The sequence below is a fragment of the Capra hircus genome, assembly GCF_001704415.2.
Source record: "Capra hircus breed San Clemente chromosome X unlocalized genomic scaffold, ASM170441v1, whole genome shotgun sequence".
Classification (NCBI taxonomy): domain Eukaryota; kingdom Metazoa; phylum Chordata; class Mammalia; order Artiodactyla; family Bovidae; genus Capra; species Capra hircus.
Window position 1 is genome coordinate 23,758,628 of NW_017189516.1, and position 14,925 is coordinate 23,773,552.

Here is a 14,925-nt window from a genome sequence, read left to right on the forward strand (position 1 = left end):
TATACACAATGGAATATTACTCAGCTGTTAAAAAGAATACATTTGAATCAGTTCTAATGAGGTGGATGAAACTGGAGCCTATTATACAGGTTGAAGTAAGTCAGAAAGAAAAACACCACTACAGTATATTAATGCATATATATAGAATTCAGAAAGATGGCAATGATGACCCTATATGCGAGACAGCAAAAGAGACATAGATGTATAGAATAGTCTTTTGCATTCTGTGGGAGAAGGTGAGGGTGGGATGATTTGAGAGAACAGCATTGAAATATGTATATTATCATATGTGAAACAGATCACCAGTCCAGGTTTGATGCATGAGATAGGGTGCTCAGGGCTGGTGCACTGGGATGACTCAGAGGGATAGGATGGGGAGGGAGGTGGGGGGCGGGGTTCAGGATGGGGAACAGATGTACACTGATCGCTGATTCATGTCAATGTATTGCAAAAACCACTACAATACTGTAATGTAATCAGTCTCTAATTAAAATAAATAAATTTAAAAAGAGAAAAAAATAGTTTAAGTTAAACATACACTTACCATATGACCCAGAATTTCCATTGCTAGGTATTACAGTAGGGAAATTAAAACATATTCATACAAAAACCCGCACAGAAATGCTTATAGAAGCTGTATTTGAACCACTGGAAATTGGAAACAACTGAAATATTCTCTAGGGGTGAAAGCATAAACAAAATGACATAGAGTGACACAATATATACTATGGCAATAAAAAGGGACGAATTATCCATAGATGCAACATTCAACAACTTAAAACAATCTCAAAGGCATTACTTTGAATGAAAAACGCCATTCTTAAAAGGTTACATACTCTATGATTCCATTCACATGGTATTCTCTAAAAGATATAAGTATGACAGAGAATAGACTGGTAGTTTCCAGGGATTAGGGATGAGTTCGGGTGTAATTATGAAGGGACAGCATGAGAAATTTCAGGGAAGGTTCAACTGTTCTGATCCTGATTGTGATATTGGCTACACAAATCTATACATGTTTTAAAAATCCATATAACCATACAAGTCAGTTTTACTGACTTTTAAATTAAAAATAGAACTGAAAAGCCCAGAGGATAAGTATAAATAAAATTGTCAAAAATAAAACTAACTTATTTTCCTAACTTTTAGTTTAATTTCACAAGATAAAATCCCACGTGAGCCCTTTTTTCACTATTAATAATAAAACACTGTTGTTTCATTTGGACGTAATTAAGTAGCCTTTTTCAGCACTCATTTTCCTCCAATAAGCAAGGCCTCCTTTATATTAAAATACACACTGAAAAAAAAAGAGAGGGATATATGCCAGAGTGATAACTATGGCAAGTTGTTTCTGGGTAATAAGAGTATAAGTGACATTTTCTAAATTCTGTAGAATGAGTTCATATAACTTTAATAATCAGTAGAAAAAAGGTAAAAAAAAAATCCTTTAAATCCAGTCCTAGTGATGTTTTCTAAAAGAAACTTTGGGGCTCTAGTCTGTAAGAAGGGAGAAGATAAACACCTAGGAGGAGAGAAGGCAGGCAGCACAAAAATGATCAAATCTCCTGGTGGTACTTGTGAAGCAAGAAAACTGGCCATTCTTAGGAAGGTGAAGGCTAGCTTACCTGAGACTGTTTGAAAACATCCTTCCCAACTACATCCAGGTTTGAGGGGTCTTTGATGGAACTAACATACTCAGAAACAGCTTTGATTACCACATCACAGGGAGGAAGAACCAGCTGATGAGCTCTGACCTAGAAGAAGTAAGATAAGCAAAGCACATTGATATCTAAGATGGATCATTAAGAAAAAGGGTGAGAAAGGAGTGAGATACAGAATTCAAATTCAGTAAATCCACTTGAGAGATAGTTATCATCTTTTCTTTAAATTAATTTCGCCCTAATTTTCAGTACAGAACACTTGGAATCAAGACTGAAAAGGATAAAGAAAAGAAAAAAATATATCAGCCATAATCCCACACCAAAGATTACTGTTTTATGGCACTACCATAATTAATCATGATAAACTGTCATGATACATTTTAGCTGTTTCCCAACTTCTGCTATTAAAGGTAATGTTGTAATGTGTGAATAATGTTTGGATCCTGATTTGAAATAACCACAAAAAAGCTTTTGTAAGACAAGCAGGAAAATCTAAAAATGGATTGGATATTAAGATGATATCAAGAAATTATCATTAATTTTCTTAGGAATAATAATGGCATTGTGCCTATGTAAGAAAATGCTCATATGTTTTACAGATGCATATCAAAGAACATGAGTGAAATAACTTAAGGAGTGGCATCTGTTTTAAAATATGAGTAAGAGTAACAACAACAACAAAAACTCAAGCAAGTATGGCCACATGTTAACAACTACTGGCTATGGAAGATGTTACAGTGACAGCTAACTATATATGACTATATTAACTAACTAACTATATATATGTATGTAACTATATATGAGTGAACTCTGGGAGTTGGTGATGGACAGGGAGGCCTGGCGTGCTGCGATTCATGGGGTCACAAAGAGTTCGGACACGACTGAGCAACTGAACTGAACTATGTATTACTTTTCTATTTTTGTGATGCTGGAAAATTTTAAATGTTATGGTGAAATGTAGGTATGACTTGTTGTCCACCTTCCAATTATCTAATTACATGTTTCCTAGAATGATATTTGCTGAGCAAAAGGCTATCAACTTCTTAAAAGCTTTTCAGTTCAGTTTACTTCAGTAGCTCAGTCGTGTCCTTGCAAACCCATGTCGTGTTTTTGCGACCCCATGGACTGCAGCATGCCAGGCTTTCCTATCCATCACCAACTCCCGGAGCTTGCTCAAATTCATGTCCATCAAGTCAGTGATGCCATCCAACCATTGCATCCTCTGTCATCCCCTTCTCCTCCTGCCTTCAATCTTTTCCAGCATCAGTGTCTTTTCAAATGAGACAGCTCTTCGCATCAGGTGGCCGAAGTATTAGAGCTTCAGGTTCACCATCAGTCCTTCCAATGAACATTCAGGACTGATTTCCTTTAGTTTGATCTCCTTGCTGTCCAAGGGACTCTCAAGAGTCTTCTCCAACACCACAGTTCAAAAGCATCAATTCGTTGGCACTCAGCTTTCTTTATGGTCCAACTTTCATATCCACATATGGCTACTGGAAAAATCATAGCTTTGACTAGATGGACCTTTGTCAGCAAAGTAATGTCTCTGCTTTTTAATATGCTGTCTAGGTTTGTCATAATTTTTCTTCCAAGGAGCAAGCATCTGTTCATTTCATTGCTGCAGTCACCATCTGCAGTGATTTTGGAGCCCAAGAAAATAGTCTGTCATGTTTCCATTGTTTCCCCATCTATTAGCCATGAAGTAATGGTACCAGATGCCATGATCTTAGTTTTTTGAATGTTGAGTTTTAAGCCAGCTTTTTCACTCTCGTCTTTCACTTTCATCAAGAGGTTCTTTAGTGTCTCTTTGCTTTCTGCCATACAGGTGATGTCATCTGTATATCTGAGGTGATTGATATTTCTCCCAGCAATCTTGATTCCAGCTTGTGCTTCCTCCAGCCCAGCGTTTCTCATGATGTACTCTGCAAATAAGTTAAATAAGCAGGTTGACAATATACAGCCTTGACGTACTCCTTTTCCTATTTGGAACCAGTCTGTTGTTCCATGTCTAGTTCTAACTGTTGCTTCCTGACCTGTATACAGGTTTCTCAAGAGGCAGGTCAGGTGGTCTGGTATTCCCATCTCTCTCAGAATTTTCCACAGTTTATTGTGATCCACACAGTCAAAGGCTTTGGCATAGTCAATAAAGCAGAACTAGTTGTTTTTCTGGAACTCTTTTGCTTTTTCAATGATCCAGTGGATGTTGGCAATTTGATCAGAGCTGTATAAGAGGGCCAGACAGCGTAGGGCTTTGTAGGCCATGGTAGAGATTAGGTGAGTGGTATGAAGAGCCATTAGAGAATTTAAAAAAGAGCAGTGACATGATTTGAGTCAGTTTTTAAAATGACTCTGGCTGTTGTACTGGGAATAGATTTGGGGCTGGGGGTGAGAGGTCTTGGGACATGAAATAGTGAAAGCAGAAGACCAATAATTAGTAAAGTGGTATAATAATCCAGGCAAGAATGATGGCTTGCCCAAGGTAGTAGCTGTGAAAATGGTGAGAACTGGATATATTTTGAAGGAAGAACTAATGGCATTTCCTGACCAGAAGAGAGGTAGAGCAGGAGTAAGAGAGAAGTCAAGGATGACTCCAAGCCTTTCACGCTGAGCAACTGGAAGGATGAAGTTGCTGTTAATGAAAATTAGGGAAGGCTGTGGAAGGAACAGGTTTAGGGGAAAGATCAGGAGTTTCCATTTGGATGTGTTTCTTTGACAAGTTTGGTAGGCCATTAGATATTGGGAGCTAGAGTTCAAATGGGAGGTCAAAGCTGGAGACATATTTAGGAGTCATTAATGGACATATGGTATTTAAAGTCATGACACCAGATGAGATCAATCACCAAGGCAGTGTGTGTGGAAAGAAGAGAGAAAGGACTGAAGATAGAACTCTGGGACACTCCAAAGTTAAGTACATAAGACAAGGAAACAGCAAAGGAGACAGAAGCAGCAGCCAATGAAGCAGGTAGGACTACAAGAGAATAGGCTCCTTAAAGCCAAGTGAATAACATGTTCTCAGAGAGTGAGCAAGTGGGTCATATACTGCTGATTAGTCAAGCAAGATGAAAACTGAGAGCTAGCCATTAGATTTATTAACATCAGTCACTGGTGACTGTTGAAAACAATTTCAGCACAGCAAATTGAAGAAAGAACAGGGAAAGGGGATAGTAAACAGCTAAAACATAGGCAACTCTCTAGAAGAGTTTGCTAAAAGGGAAGAAGAAATATGGAGCAGTAGCTTGGGTGGAGGTAGTGAAATCAAGAGCAGGTTTTATTTTTTCTGATGGATGCATGCTTATGCATCTGATGGCAAAGGGCCAATAAGAGAGGGAAAATGATGTGGGAGAAAGAGGGGAGAACTTCTGAAGTGATGTCCTTAAGTTGATAAGGAGGCATGGATTCAGCATAAGAGCAGAAGGATTGGCCTAAGACAGAACAGTGACAGGTATCCAAGGCAGGCAGAGCATGCAGGTGAGAAGTTGAAAGGGTGGAACCTGGTGGAAGTTTTGCTCCCATTGCTTCAAATTTCTGAGTTAAATATGAAGCCAGACCATGAGCTGAGAATGAGCAAGGAAGGAGAATTAGAGGCTTGAGGAGAGAAGGAAAGATGTGAAATAGACAGACATCTAGGAGAGTGAAAGGATTAGGGAAATATAATACCACCACCAACTTACACTACGACAAGAAGTATATGACAGCACCAGTCTCAACACAGCCTTGACAGGAGTGGGTAGACTAATCTTTCAATATTTTCTAAACTGTTAGGTTAAAAAAAAATCACACTGCTCATTTAATTTGCATCTCTGATCACTAGTGAGGTTTAACACCTAGTCATATTATTGGCCACTCTAGTTCCTCTTTTGCGGAGAAGGCAATGGCACCCCACCTCCAGTACTCTTGCCTGGAAAATCCCATGGACGAACGAGCCTGGAAGGCTGCAGTCCATGGGGTCGCTGAGGGTCGGACACGACTTCACTTTCACTTTTCACTTTCATTCATTGGAGAAGGAAATGGCAACCCACCCCAGTGTTCTTGCCTGGAGAATCTCAGGGACAGGGGAGCCTGGTGGGCTGCCATCTCTGGGGTCGCACAGAGTCGGACACGACTGAAGCGACTTAGCAGCAGCAGCAGGAGTTCCTCTTTTGTGAATTGTCTGCTTCTTTCCTTTGCTCATTTTTTCATTTACTAGGGTATTAGTATTAATATTTTTCTTCATAGGTTTGTATGAATCCTTAAGATAATAAGGGTGTAAGATAATAGAAAACATATATTGTTCTCTGACTGCAGTTCCTGGCATAGAGCAGCTAAAATCTTTGTAATTTCCTAGGTGGTAATAGCACTCCACAGGAAAAAACCATAGCCTTGACTAGACGGATCTTAGTCGGCAAAGTAATGTCTCTGCTTTTGAATATACTATCTAGGTTGGTCATAACTTTTCTCCCAAGGAGTAAGCATCTTTTAATTTCATGGCTGCAGTCACCATCTTCAGTGATTCTGGAGCCCCCCAAAATAAAGTCTGACACTGTTTCCACTGTTTCCCCATCTATTTCCCATGAAGTGATGGGACTGCATGCCATATTCTTCGTTTTCTGAATGTTGAGCCAACTTTTTCACTCTTCTCTTTCACTTTCATCAAGAGGCTTTCTAGTTCCTCTTCACTTTCTGCCACAAGGGTGGTGTCATCTGCATATCTGAGGTTATTGAGATTTCTCCCGGCAATCTTGATTCCAGCTTGTGTTTCTTCCAGTCCAGTGTTTCTCATGATGTACTCTGCATAGAAGTTAAATAAGCAGGGTGACAATATACAGCCTTGACGTACTCCTTTTCCTATTTGAAACCAGTCTGTTGTTCCATGCCCAGTTCTAACTGTTGCTTCCTGACCTGCATATAGGTTTCTCAAGAGGCAGGTCAGGTGGTCTGGTATTCCCATCTCTTTCAGAATTGTCCAGTTTATTGTGATCCACACAGTCAAAGGCTTTGGCATAGTCAATAAACCAGAAACAGATGTTTTTCAGGAACTCTCTTGCTTTTTCAATGATCCAGCAGATGTTGGCAATTTGGTCTCTGGTTCCTCTGCCTTTTCTAAATCCAGCTTGAACATCAGGGAGTTCACGGTTCACATATTGCTGAAGCCTGGCTTGGAGAATTTTGAGCATTACTTTACTTGTGTGTGAGATGAGTGCAATTGTGCAGTAATTTGAGCATTCTTTTGCATTTCCTTTCTTTGGAATTGGAATGAAAACTGAGCACCGAAGAATTGATGCTTTTGAACTGTGGTGTTGGAGAAGACTCTTGAGAGTCCCTTGGACTGCAAGGAGATCCAACCAGTCCATTCTGAAGGAGACCAACCCTGGGATTTCTTTGGAAGGAATGATGCTAAAGCTGAAACTTCAGTACTTTGGCCACCTCATGAGAAGAGTTGACTCATTGGAAAAGACTCTGATGCTGGGAGGGATTGGGGGCAGGAGGAGAAGGGGACGACCGAGGATGAGATGGCTGGATGGCATCACTGACTCGATGGACGTGAGTCTGAGTGAACTCCGGGAGGTGGTGATGGACAGGGAGGCCTGGCGTGCTGCAATTCATGGGGTCGCAAAGAGTCGGACACAACTGAGCGACTGAACTGAACTGAACTGAAGAGCACTCCTGTGCTCAGGATCCTCCCAGACCTCATCCTATGTATCTCTTCATCTGGCTGTTCATCTGCATCCTTTATTATACCCTTTGATAAACTGATACATGTAAGTACGTATTTCCTTGAGTTCTATGAGGCGCTTTAACAAATTTATTGAACCTGAGGAGGGAGTTGTTGGAACCTCAAAACTATAGCTAGTTGGTTAGTAAGATGCACAGGTGATAACCTGGGCTTGCAACTGCTATCTGAAAGTGTGTGTGGGGGGGGTGGGGGGCGGTCCTTGGAATTGAGTCCTGAACCTGTGCTATCTGACACTATCTTCAGGTAGTAGTGTTAGAATTGAGTTAAATTGTAGGATACCCAGCTGGTATCACAGAAAATTGTTTGGTGCGGGAAAAACTCCCCACATGTTTAGTGACTAGAAGTGTCAAAAGTGAAGTACTCTGTGTGACAGTGGTAGTAGTGTGAGAGAGAGGAACAGAGAGGGAAGAAAGACACAGAGGGGGGTAACTAGATTTTTCCCTATACATTAGGTAGAAAACCGAGTTTCTCCTTTTCAAGAGTATTGACCATAATTATAAATTTTTTCTAAGTATCTGAAATAATTTAAGCCTAATGAAAGATTTACTCTATTAAAATTCCAATCAAAACATTATGTCCTCTAGGCATGGATGCACAGGCAGGAAATGGGGCACATTACCTTAAGTGATGCAAGGGGATGTTCTGGTCCCAAGAGGCTCCAGTGAAAAGCAGCCAGGTCCTCATCTGGGAGAATGTGGTTACCTATAAAGTATATCTGTCATTTATTGACTGTACAAATGTTTTCTTAGAATCTCCAGGCCATGAAGGGACTTTGGGGGAAAAAAAACAATCAAATAATTCATACATATCTATGTTCTTAATTTAACAACTACAGTAACTATGTTTGATTATCTACTATGAATCACATACATTATATATATCATCTTTATAATAACTGTGTATGGTAATATAATCTCCATTTTTATAGATAGGAAAACAGGTTTGAGCAAGTCTCTTGACTTTACCCAAGGTGCCACATCTAATAAGTGCCCACACCAGGCTAAGAATCTAGGACTGTCTGGCTCCAAAGTACATGCTATTTTCTGTCACCTGGTTATGCTGCCTTTTATAATAATAGCCACCATCTGCTGACTGCCTACTAAGTGCTAGGCATTTTATATATCTTATTTCATTTAATCTTACCAATAACACTGTGAGGTATTATTATTCCATTTCACAGATGAGGAAACTGAAACCAGGAGGTGTAACTTCAGTGATTTGTCCAAAACTTGTGCTGACTCCACTAGATTATCCAAGCTCAAATCCGTTGGGATTATAAACAGAGGTCACACCTGAGACAAGCTATTAACTTTCATGCTGTCAGTACTAGGAAAACCAACTCAAACATAATCAACAGTCTGCAGTAACTTTGAAATACATTTTTTAAAGAAAAACTGATGGATGGATATAAAGACAGATATATGATAAAGCAAGTTTAGTAAAATGTTATTGGCAGAATACAGGTGGCAGAAACAGGATTTACAGAGCAAATTCTTGCAGTTTTGCTGTACTTTGGGGAATTTTCATAATAAAATGTTAGCACAAGAGAAACAAAAAGAAAAATATGCAGAATGATTTGTGTTCTTGATCTAAAGTTAAACAGTGGGGAAGAAATGCTAATGCTCTGAGTGGGAAACCAAAGTTGCCTAGGGTTAATAAGATATTTGGCCTAAGACGGTACTCTGCATAAAATACTTACAGAATGTAATGAAAGAAAAAGTTTTACAAGAATCAAAATAATATTCTGGAATATCCTGTATTAATTCATAATAAAACATGTTGAGTTTCTAGTAAGAAGCCCCAAAGCACAGTGTTTGGCGTGCAAATTTTCAGAAGATAAATCCAACAGTGATAACCACTGCTCTGGTTTTCATCTCTTAACACTGACAGAGGAAACTTATATGATCATTACACTCTGTTCTTTGGACCACCTACCTAGCAGTGCAGCAAATATGGGAAAATTCATCCGCTTCAGGCCTAGCTGCTTGGCCACCTCCTGCATCAGAAACTGGTTGGTGGTGAGGTTCTTTCCATTCCAGCTCAGCTTCAGAGCATGGGAACTATAGTAAGAAGGAATATTGTAGAGCGCGTACTCGGAGTCATGGGCAAGAAGACCATGGAAGCCATTTTCCCTGAAAAAAGCCACCACTTCCAAATGGTGGTCTTCAAGGCTCTGAAAGACCTAGGAGGGAAAAAGAGAACATGTCATGCAACAAAAGCTGACCTATATTTGGTTAAAAGTCAGACAGGCTAGAAACTGAATTTTATAGTTTGTTGAAATTTAAGATTATATAAGACTGAACAGGGCTTCCCTGGTAACTCAGCTGGTAAAGAATCTGCCTGCAATGCAGGAGACACCAGTTTGATTCCTAGATTGGAAGTTCCCCTGGAGAAGGGATAGGCTACCCACTTCTGTATTCTTGGACTTCCCCAGTGGCTCAGATGGTAAAGAATCTACCTGTAATGCAGGAGACCAGGGTTGGATCCCTGGGTTGGGGAGATCCCCTGGAGCAGGGCATGGCAACCCACTCCAGTATTCTTGCCTGGAGAATCCCCATGGACAGAGGAGCCTGGAGGGCTACAGTCCATGGTGTCACAAAGAGTCAGACACAACTAAGCACAGCACAACACAAGGCTGAACAAAATACTCTAAAAATAAAGAAAGACTCTCTTAGTCTAAACTGGAATATTCCTGTAAACACAGGCAGCATTATCCATTTGTCCATTCAAATGACCAGTTTTTTGACTCCCTGCATGGAACTATGGCCTGAAGCTCTTTAAAAGAAAAATTAACATGGTTTATAGTATTTAAGTTTTTACTTTAAATAATAATAGATGAGAACTTTGTTAGAAAGATAATAAAGCAATTATATATTGCTTAGTACCTTCTATATACTGTGTGTGCTTTATATACATTATCTTATCAACAGAACAACCAAGGACAAGGCAGATATAGATGAAAAAACATACAAGTGGAAACAGACATAGAAAGGTTAAATAACATATAACTAGAGCCTGAATCTAAGTTCATCTAACTCTTTTCAAAAAATCCCTGCTCTCTTAGGAGCACCTTGGCCCACAGGGCACCTAAATAGGGCACTTCCAACAGTTAGAAGTCAGAAACTTCACTCTATTTTAGAAATGGAGAAACTAAAGCTGCGAGAGGTTGGCTGCCCCCAAAGTTGCATAATGAGGGTGTATACACAGGATTCAAACCCAAGCTGATCTGACTCCAGAATGCACACTTCCCATTGTACCAGGCTTCTTCCTGGAGAGCACTATTTTTAATGTAATAGAGGCAGACTGTTAAGTACCCTTCTTGTGCACACATCTATTGCTCTACATAAAGGATACTAAAATGATCTGCGTACTGGTTCTGCCACACTAAGTTCCTTGACTGCAGAAACTTTATAATCTCTGTATTCCTGGCTCCCACATAAGATCTGATGCATTGCAGTATGAATAATAATTACTAACAGATACTGAACACATACTATGTGCTAAGTAATGTTCCAATTACTTTACATGTATTAATTCATTTCATACTCGAAACAATCCAATGAGGCCATAACTATTATCTCCACCTTACATCTCTAAGGTCACACAGCTGGAAGGAATAAAGCCTGGAGTTTGTCTCCAGAGCCTACAGACCTTGATAATTTTGTTGAACTCAACTGACTTAATTTTTAATTTAAGTTTTAGAGGAATGGTAGTTCTTCTGGCGGAAAAGGCAATGGCAACCCACTCCAGTGTTCTTGCGTGGAGAATCCCAGGGACGGGGGAGCCTGATGGGCTGTGTGTTTATGGGGTCGCACAGAGTCAGACGCGACTGAAGCGACTTAGCAGCAGCAGCGGCAGTTCTTCTGGAGTCTGACAGGAGTTTCAATGCATTAAGCTTTCTCTAAGCTATGGAAAGAGGCTCTAGTTGCAGTAGAGAGCCATGTCACATATTAAGTCACAGCAGATGGAGGGACACTGGTAAGCAAATAACAAAGCAAGGTCTGTATTTATTTGATATCCAGGCAAAGGAAGGAAACCTTACTTTGCACGACAACATATTTATGTCTAGAGTTACAATTAACTCCAGATGGGTCTGGGAGTACAGTTTTGGGCTGTCCCCTGGTGACAGTTTCTTCCAGCATATACCTCTCATACCAGTCACTGACTGAGCATCCATCTACATTATACCAGGCATAGTGCTGACTGTGATATGTTCTTTCTCATCATCAAAACCTGACTATGTCGGCATTCTAAGTCCTGTGGTTCTGGTAAGGAACCTGAGGCTCAGAAAAGTGATGTGGCATGTTCAGGGCTACAGAGCTGGGAAACAGGAACCCAGATCAGACTGACACCAAAGCCCATGCTCTTTCGACAACAACACATTACCTTTAGCTGGTGTGCAGTTGATTATGCCACCATCCAAGTGATTTCAACTCTATAAAGTCAAGGACTAGTGATCTTTAACAAATCTGATGGCTCTCATAAGGAATATAAATCACAATCACCTGGAAAGCATTTTCAAAATATACAAACCTGTGCCTCACCTCAGATTTGCTGAAACAATCTCCTGAGCGTGACTGGAATGCCTATATTCCAAGACTAGATTCCAGTAGGTTCTGATGCACACTCCTAATTAAGAACCATTGAGCTAATCTACTCATTTTTTAAAAAGTTTTATTGAGGTATAACTGACATACAGAATTATTACATATTTAAAGTGAAAGCGAAAGTCACTCAGTCGTATCTGACTCTTTGTGACCCCATGGACCAATAGTCCATGGAATTCTCTAGGCCAGAATACTGGAGTGGGTAGCCTTTCCCTTCTCCAGGGGATCTTCCTAACCCAGGGATTGAACCCAGGTCTCCCAAATGAGAGAGTCATTTCCTAGGCAGGTTGATAAGAAGTCTAGGGGTCCCCAAGGAGAGAGGGGTCTTGAATTTTCAAGGAGGAAGAAAGGACAAACTTTTTTTCCTCTACATTCCATAGGATTATATAACAATAATGTATCCTGCCTGAGGACAGTCTCTGGATTAAACCTTCTGGCTAAACCTGTTATCTTAAAATGTAGATTATGGGAGTAGGTCTGGTGAGGTCTTTACAACCTCCAGACATTCTTTTGATTCACTGGAGAGTATATAACTCCATTGCTAACACTAGAAGCTTTCTCTCTCTCCTTTATACTTTAATAAAACTTTATTACACAAAAGCTCTGAGCGATCAAGCCTCGTCTCTGGCCCTGGATTGAATTCCTTTCCTCCGGAGGCCAAGAATCCCAGCGTCTTTTCGTGGTTCAGCGATAACCTTTCATCTTGGGGGCTCGTCTGGGATTCTTCAGGACAAGGTAAGGATGCTTGGAGCTCTAGTTCTTTGTTCTCCTAGCGAACACATTTTCTGGTGTACTTTACTAACTCTATGGTGTGCTTGCGTGAATGAATGAAACACCCTACACAAAGCAAGTGAGGAGCTCTGCTCTGCGGTTCCGCAGTGACCTCATATGGCTTATGGCAGAAACCTGTCGGGGGTTTATACCGACCTGTCAATGCCAAAAGGCACCTAATGTCTCTCCTTGGAAATTAGAAGTACGAACCTAATCTGTTGGATCATAGACTTTCAAGGGACTTGTGATCTATGCCGTTACTGTTTACTATGACTAGGCCCCAAATTTGGATTGGTAGTCAGGAAGCGCCTAGCCTCACTAGGAATCAAAAGTTCAGAAGTTAGATGGAGCTCTAGCTCCAAGAGCATCTCTGAGGTTAAAGGTTACTCAGATTGGAACTACAATTTTTTTTTTCCTTTGGTAAAGCTGGCTCTTAGTGGACCAGAGGAGGCTCTTATACTGGTGTGGTGACGCTTGGAAGAAACATCTCAGTTTTATGTTCATATCAGTCTTATTGTGGTCAGGAGTATACTCAGGGTCGAGCACAGGCACTCAGGTGATGAAAGGTGTTCCCAGTGGTCTTAGCCTGGGAGGCATTCTGGAAGGTTACTCTGATTGCACCCTGGGTGGCATCAGAGGCAAGCAAGGTTTTAATGGTGAGGAGCTGGACGACAGCCAGGGATGCCATCAGGTCTACCCCTGGTGCATCAGGTATACCCCATCTCGGTGGTAGAACCGGGAGGGACGAGTAGGTCACCTGTGTCAGTAAGGGAGAGACTAAGTTCGACCAGAGAAGGAAAGCTTTGGTGTAAAGTCTGTCTACACCCCCATCTAGAGCAGGGAGGGACGCCTCCAGTAGAAAGATGGTGCTGGTCCCATTTTTTCTCTCTTACAGATGGGAGCTAACAATTCCAGCCTCACTCCTTTGAACTGTATCCTGAAAAACTGGGATAGATTTCATCCCCAGGGCTTTAAGAAGACACACCTGGTCTTCCTATGTGATACTGTACAGCCACAGTACCCACTGGAGGATGGCGAACGGTGGCCAGTTGGAGGGTCTCTTAAGTATAATACTGTTTTACAATTAGATCGGTTCTGTAGAAAACAAGGGAAGTGGGTAGAAGTAGCATATGTGTTGCCCGTTTTCTCTCTGTGAAATATGCCAGACTTATGTCCTAAGGGTATAGATTTGGGTGTGACTCCTTCAGCTCCCCGCTGTCCTCCTACTTTGCTAGATGAGATGGAGGACAGGAGACAAAGAGATAAAGAAAAGCAGGTTTCTCCAATCTATCCCTGGGATCATAAGTGCAGAGCAGCCAGAGAGACTGAGGAACAGCCACACAAGCTGTTTGCCTCTTCATGAAGCACCTACCAGGAGAAATAATCACTCTATGAGAGTTAATAAGCCTTTTTCTTGTCAAGAAATACAAAGTATCAAGGAGGATCTGGGAGACTATTTAGAGGACCCAGAAAAATATATTAGAGCTTTTAAAGAAAGGTGTTACTTTGCTTTATAACCTTACTTGGAAGGATGTGATGTATATTTTGGGACAAATGCTGACTCCTGACTTGAGTTTTGGGAAAAGCGGTTGCCTATGGAGATGAATGGCTTGGTAATGAATCAGTAGGGAAGAGGGAGGACAAGATATCGGCCCTCCCCACTGGGAATCAGGCGGTCCCAATTACAGAACCAGACTGGGGCTACAACACAGCTAAAGGAAGATGGGATTAGAGTCATTTTGTCAGATGTATTCTTGAATGACTCAGGCAGGTGTGTGCTAAGCCTTTAAACTATGGCAAATTGGCAGACATAGAGCAGGAGGAGAAGAAAGCTCCTGGTAAATTCCTAGATAGACTGAGAGAAAACCTTCGCAGATTCACGGAGATTAATCCCAAAAGTGAAGAGGGAAAAGTGATCTTAAAAGATAGATTTCTCACTCAGTTGGCTCCAGATATCTGCCATAGCTATTAAAACAGGCATATGGACCAAATCAGTCTAGATACTCTGTTACAACTGGCTCAGACAGTCTATTATGGTAGGGAATATGAGGAAAAGAAAGAAAGGCAGAAAAAGACAAAGGAACTGGCCGAAGCCCTTGTAATGGCTGTCAGAACCATTCTTAAACAGCCTGAGAAAAGTGTCCACAGGGACCCAGGTGAAAAGGGATGGGCT

At 40.9% G+C, this 14,925-nt stretch overlaps 1 protein-coding gene across 1 annotated transcript in view; it reads right to left on the reverse strand.

Moving 5' to 3' along the window:
* The window catches only part of FAM120C (family with sequence similarity 120C), a 133,165-nt gene that overhangs the window by 70,904 nt on the left and 47,336 nt on the right, over nt 1–14,925 (reverse strand). The window contains exons 2-4 of the mRNA XM_018043858.1: nt 9,310–9,556; nt 7,994–8,076; nt 1,626–1,754 (exon numbers count right to left, since the gene is read on the reverse strand). Coding sequence (XP_017899347.1) covers nt 1,626–1,754; nt 7,994–8,076; nt 9,310–9,556 — 459 coding nt within the window. The remainder of the gene's footprint in view (nt 1–1,625; nt 1,755–7,993; nt 8,077–9,309; nt 9,557–14,925) is intronic.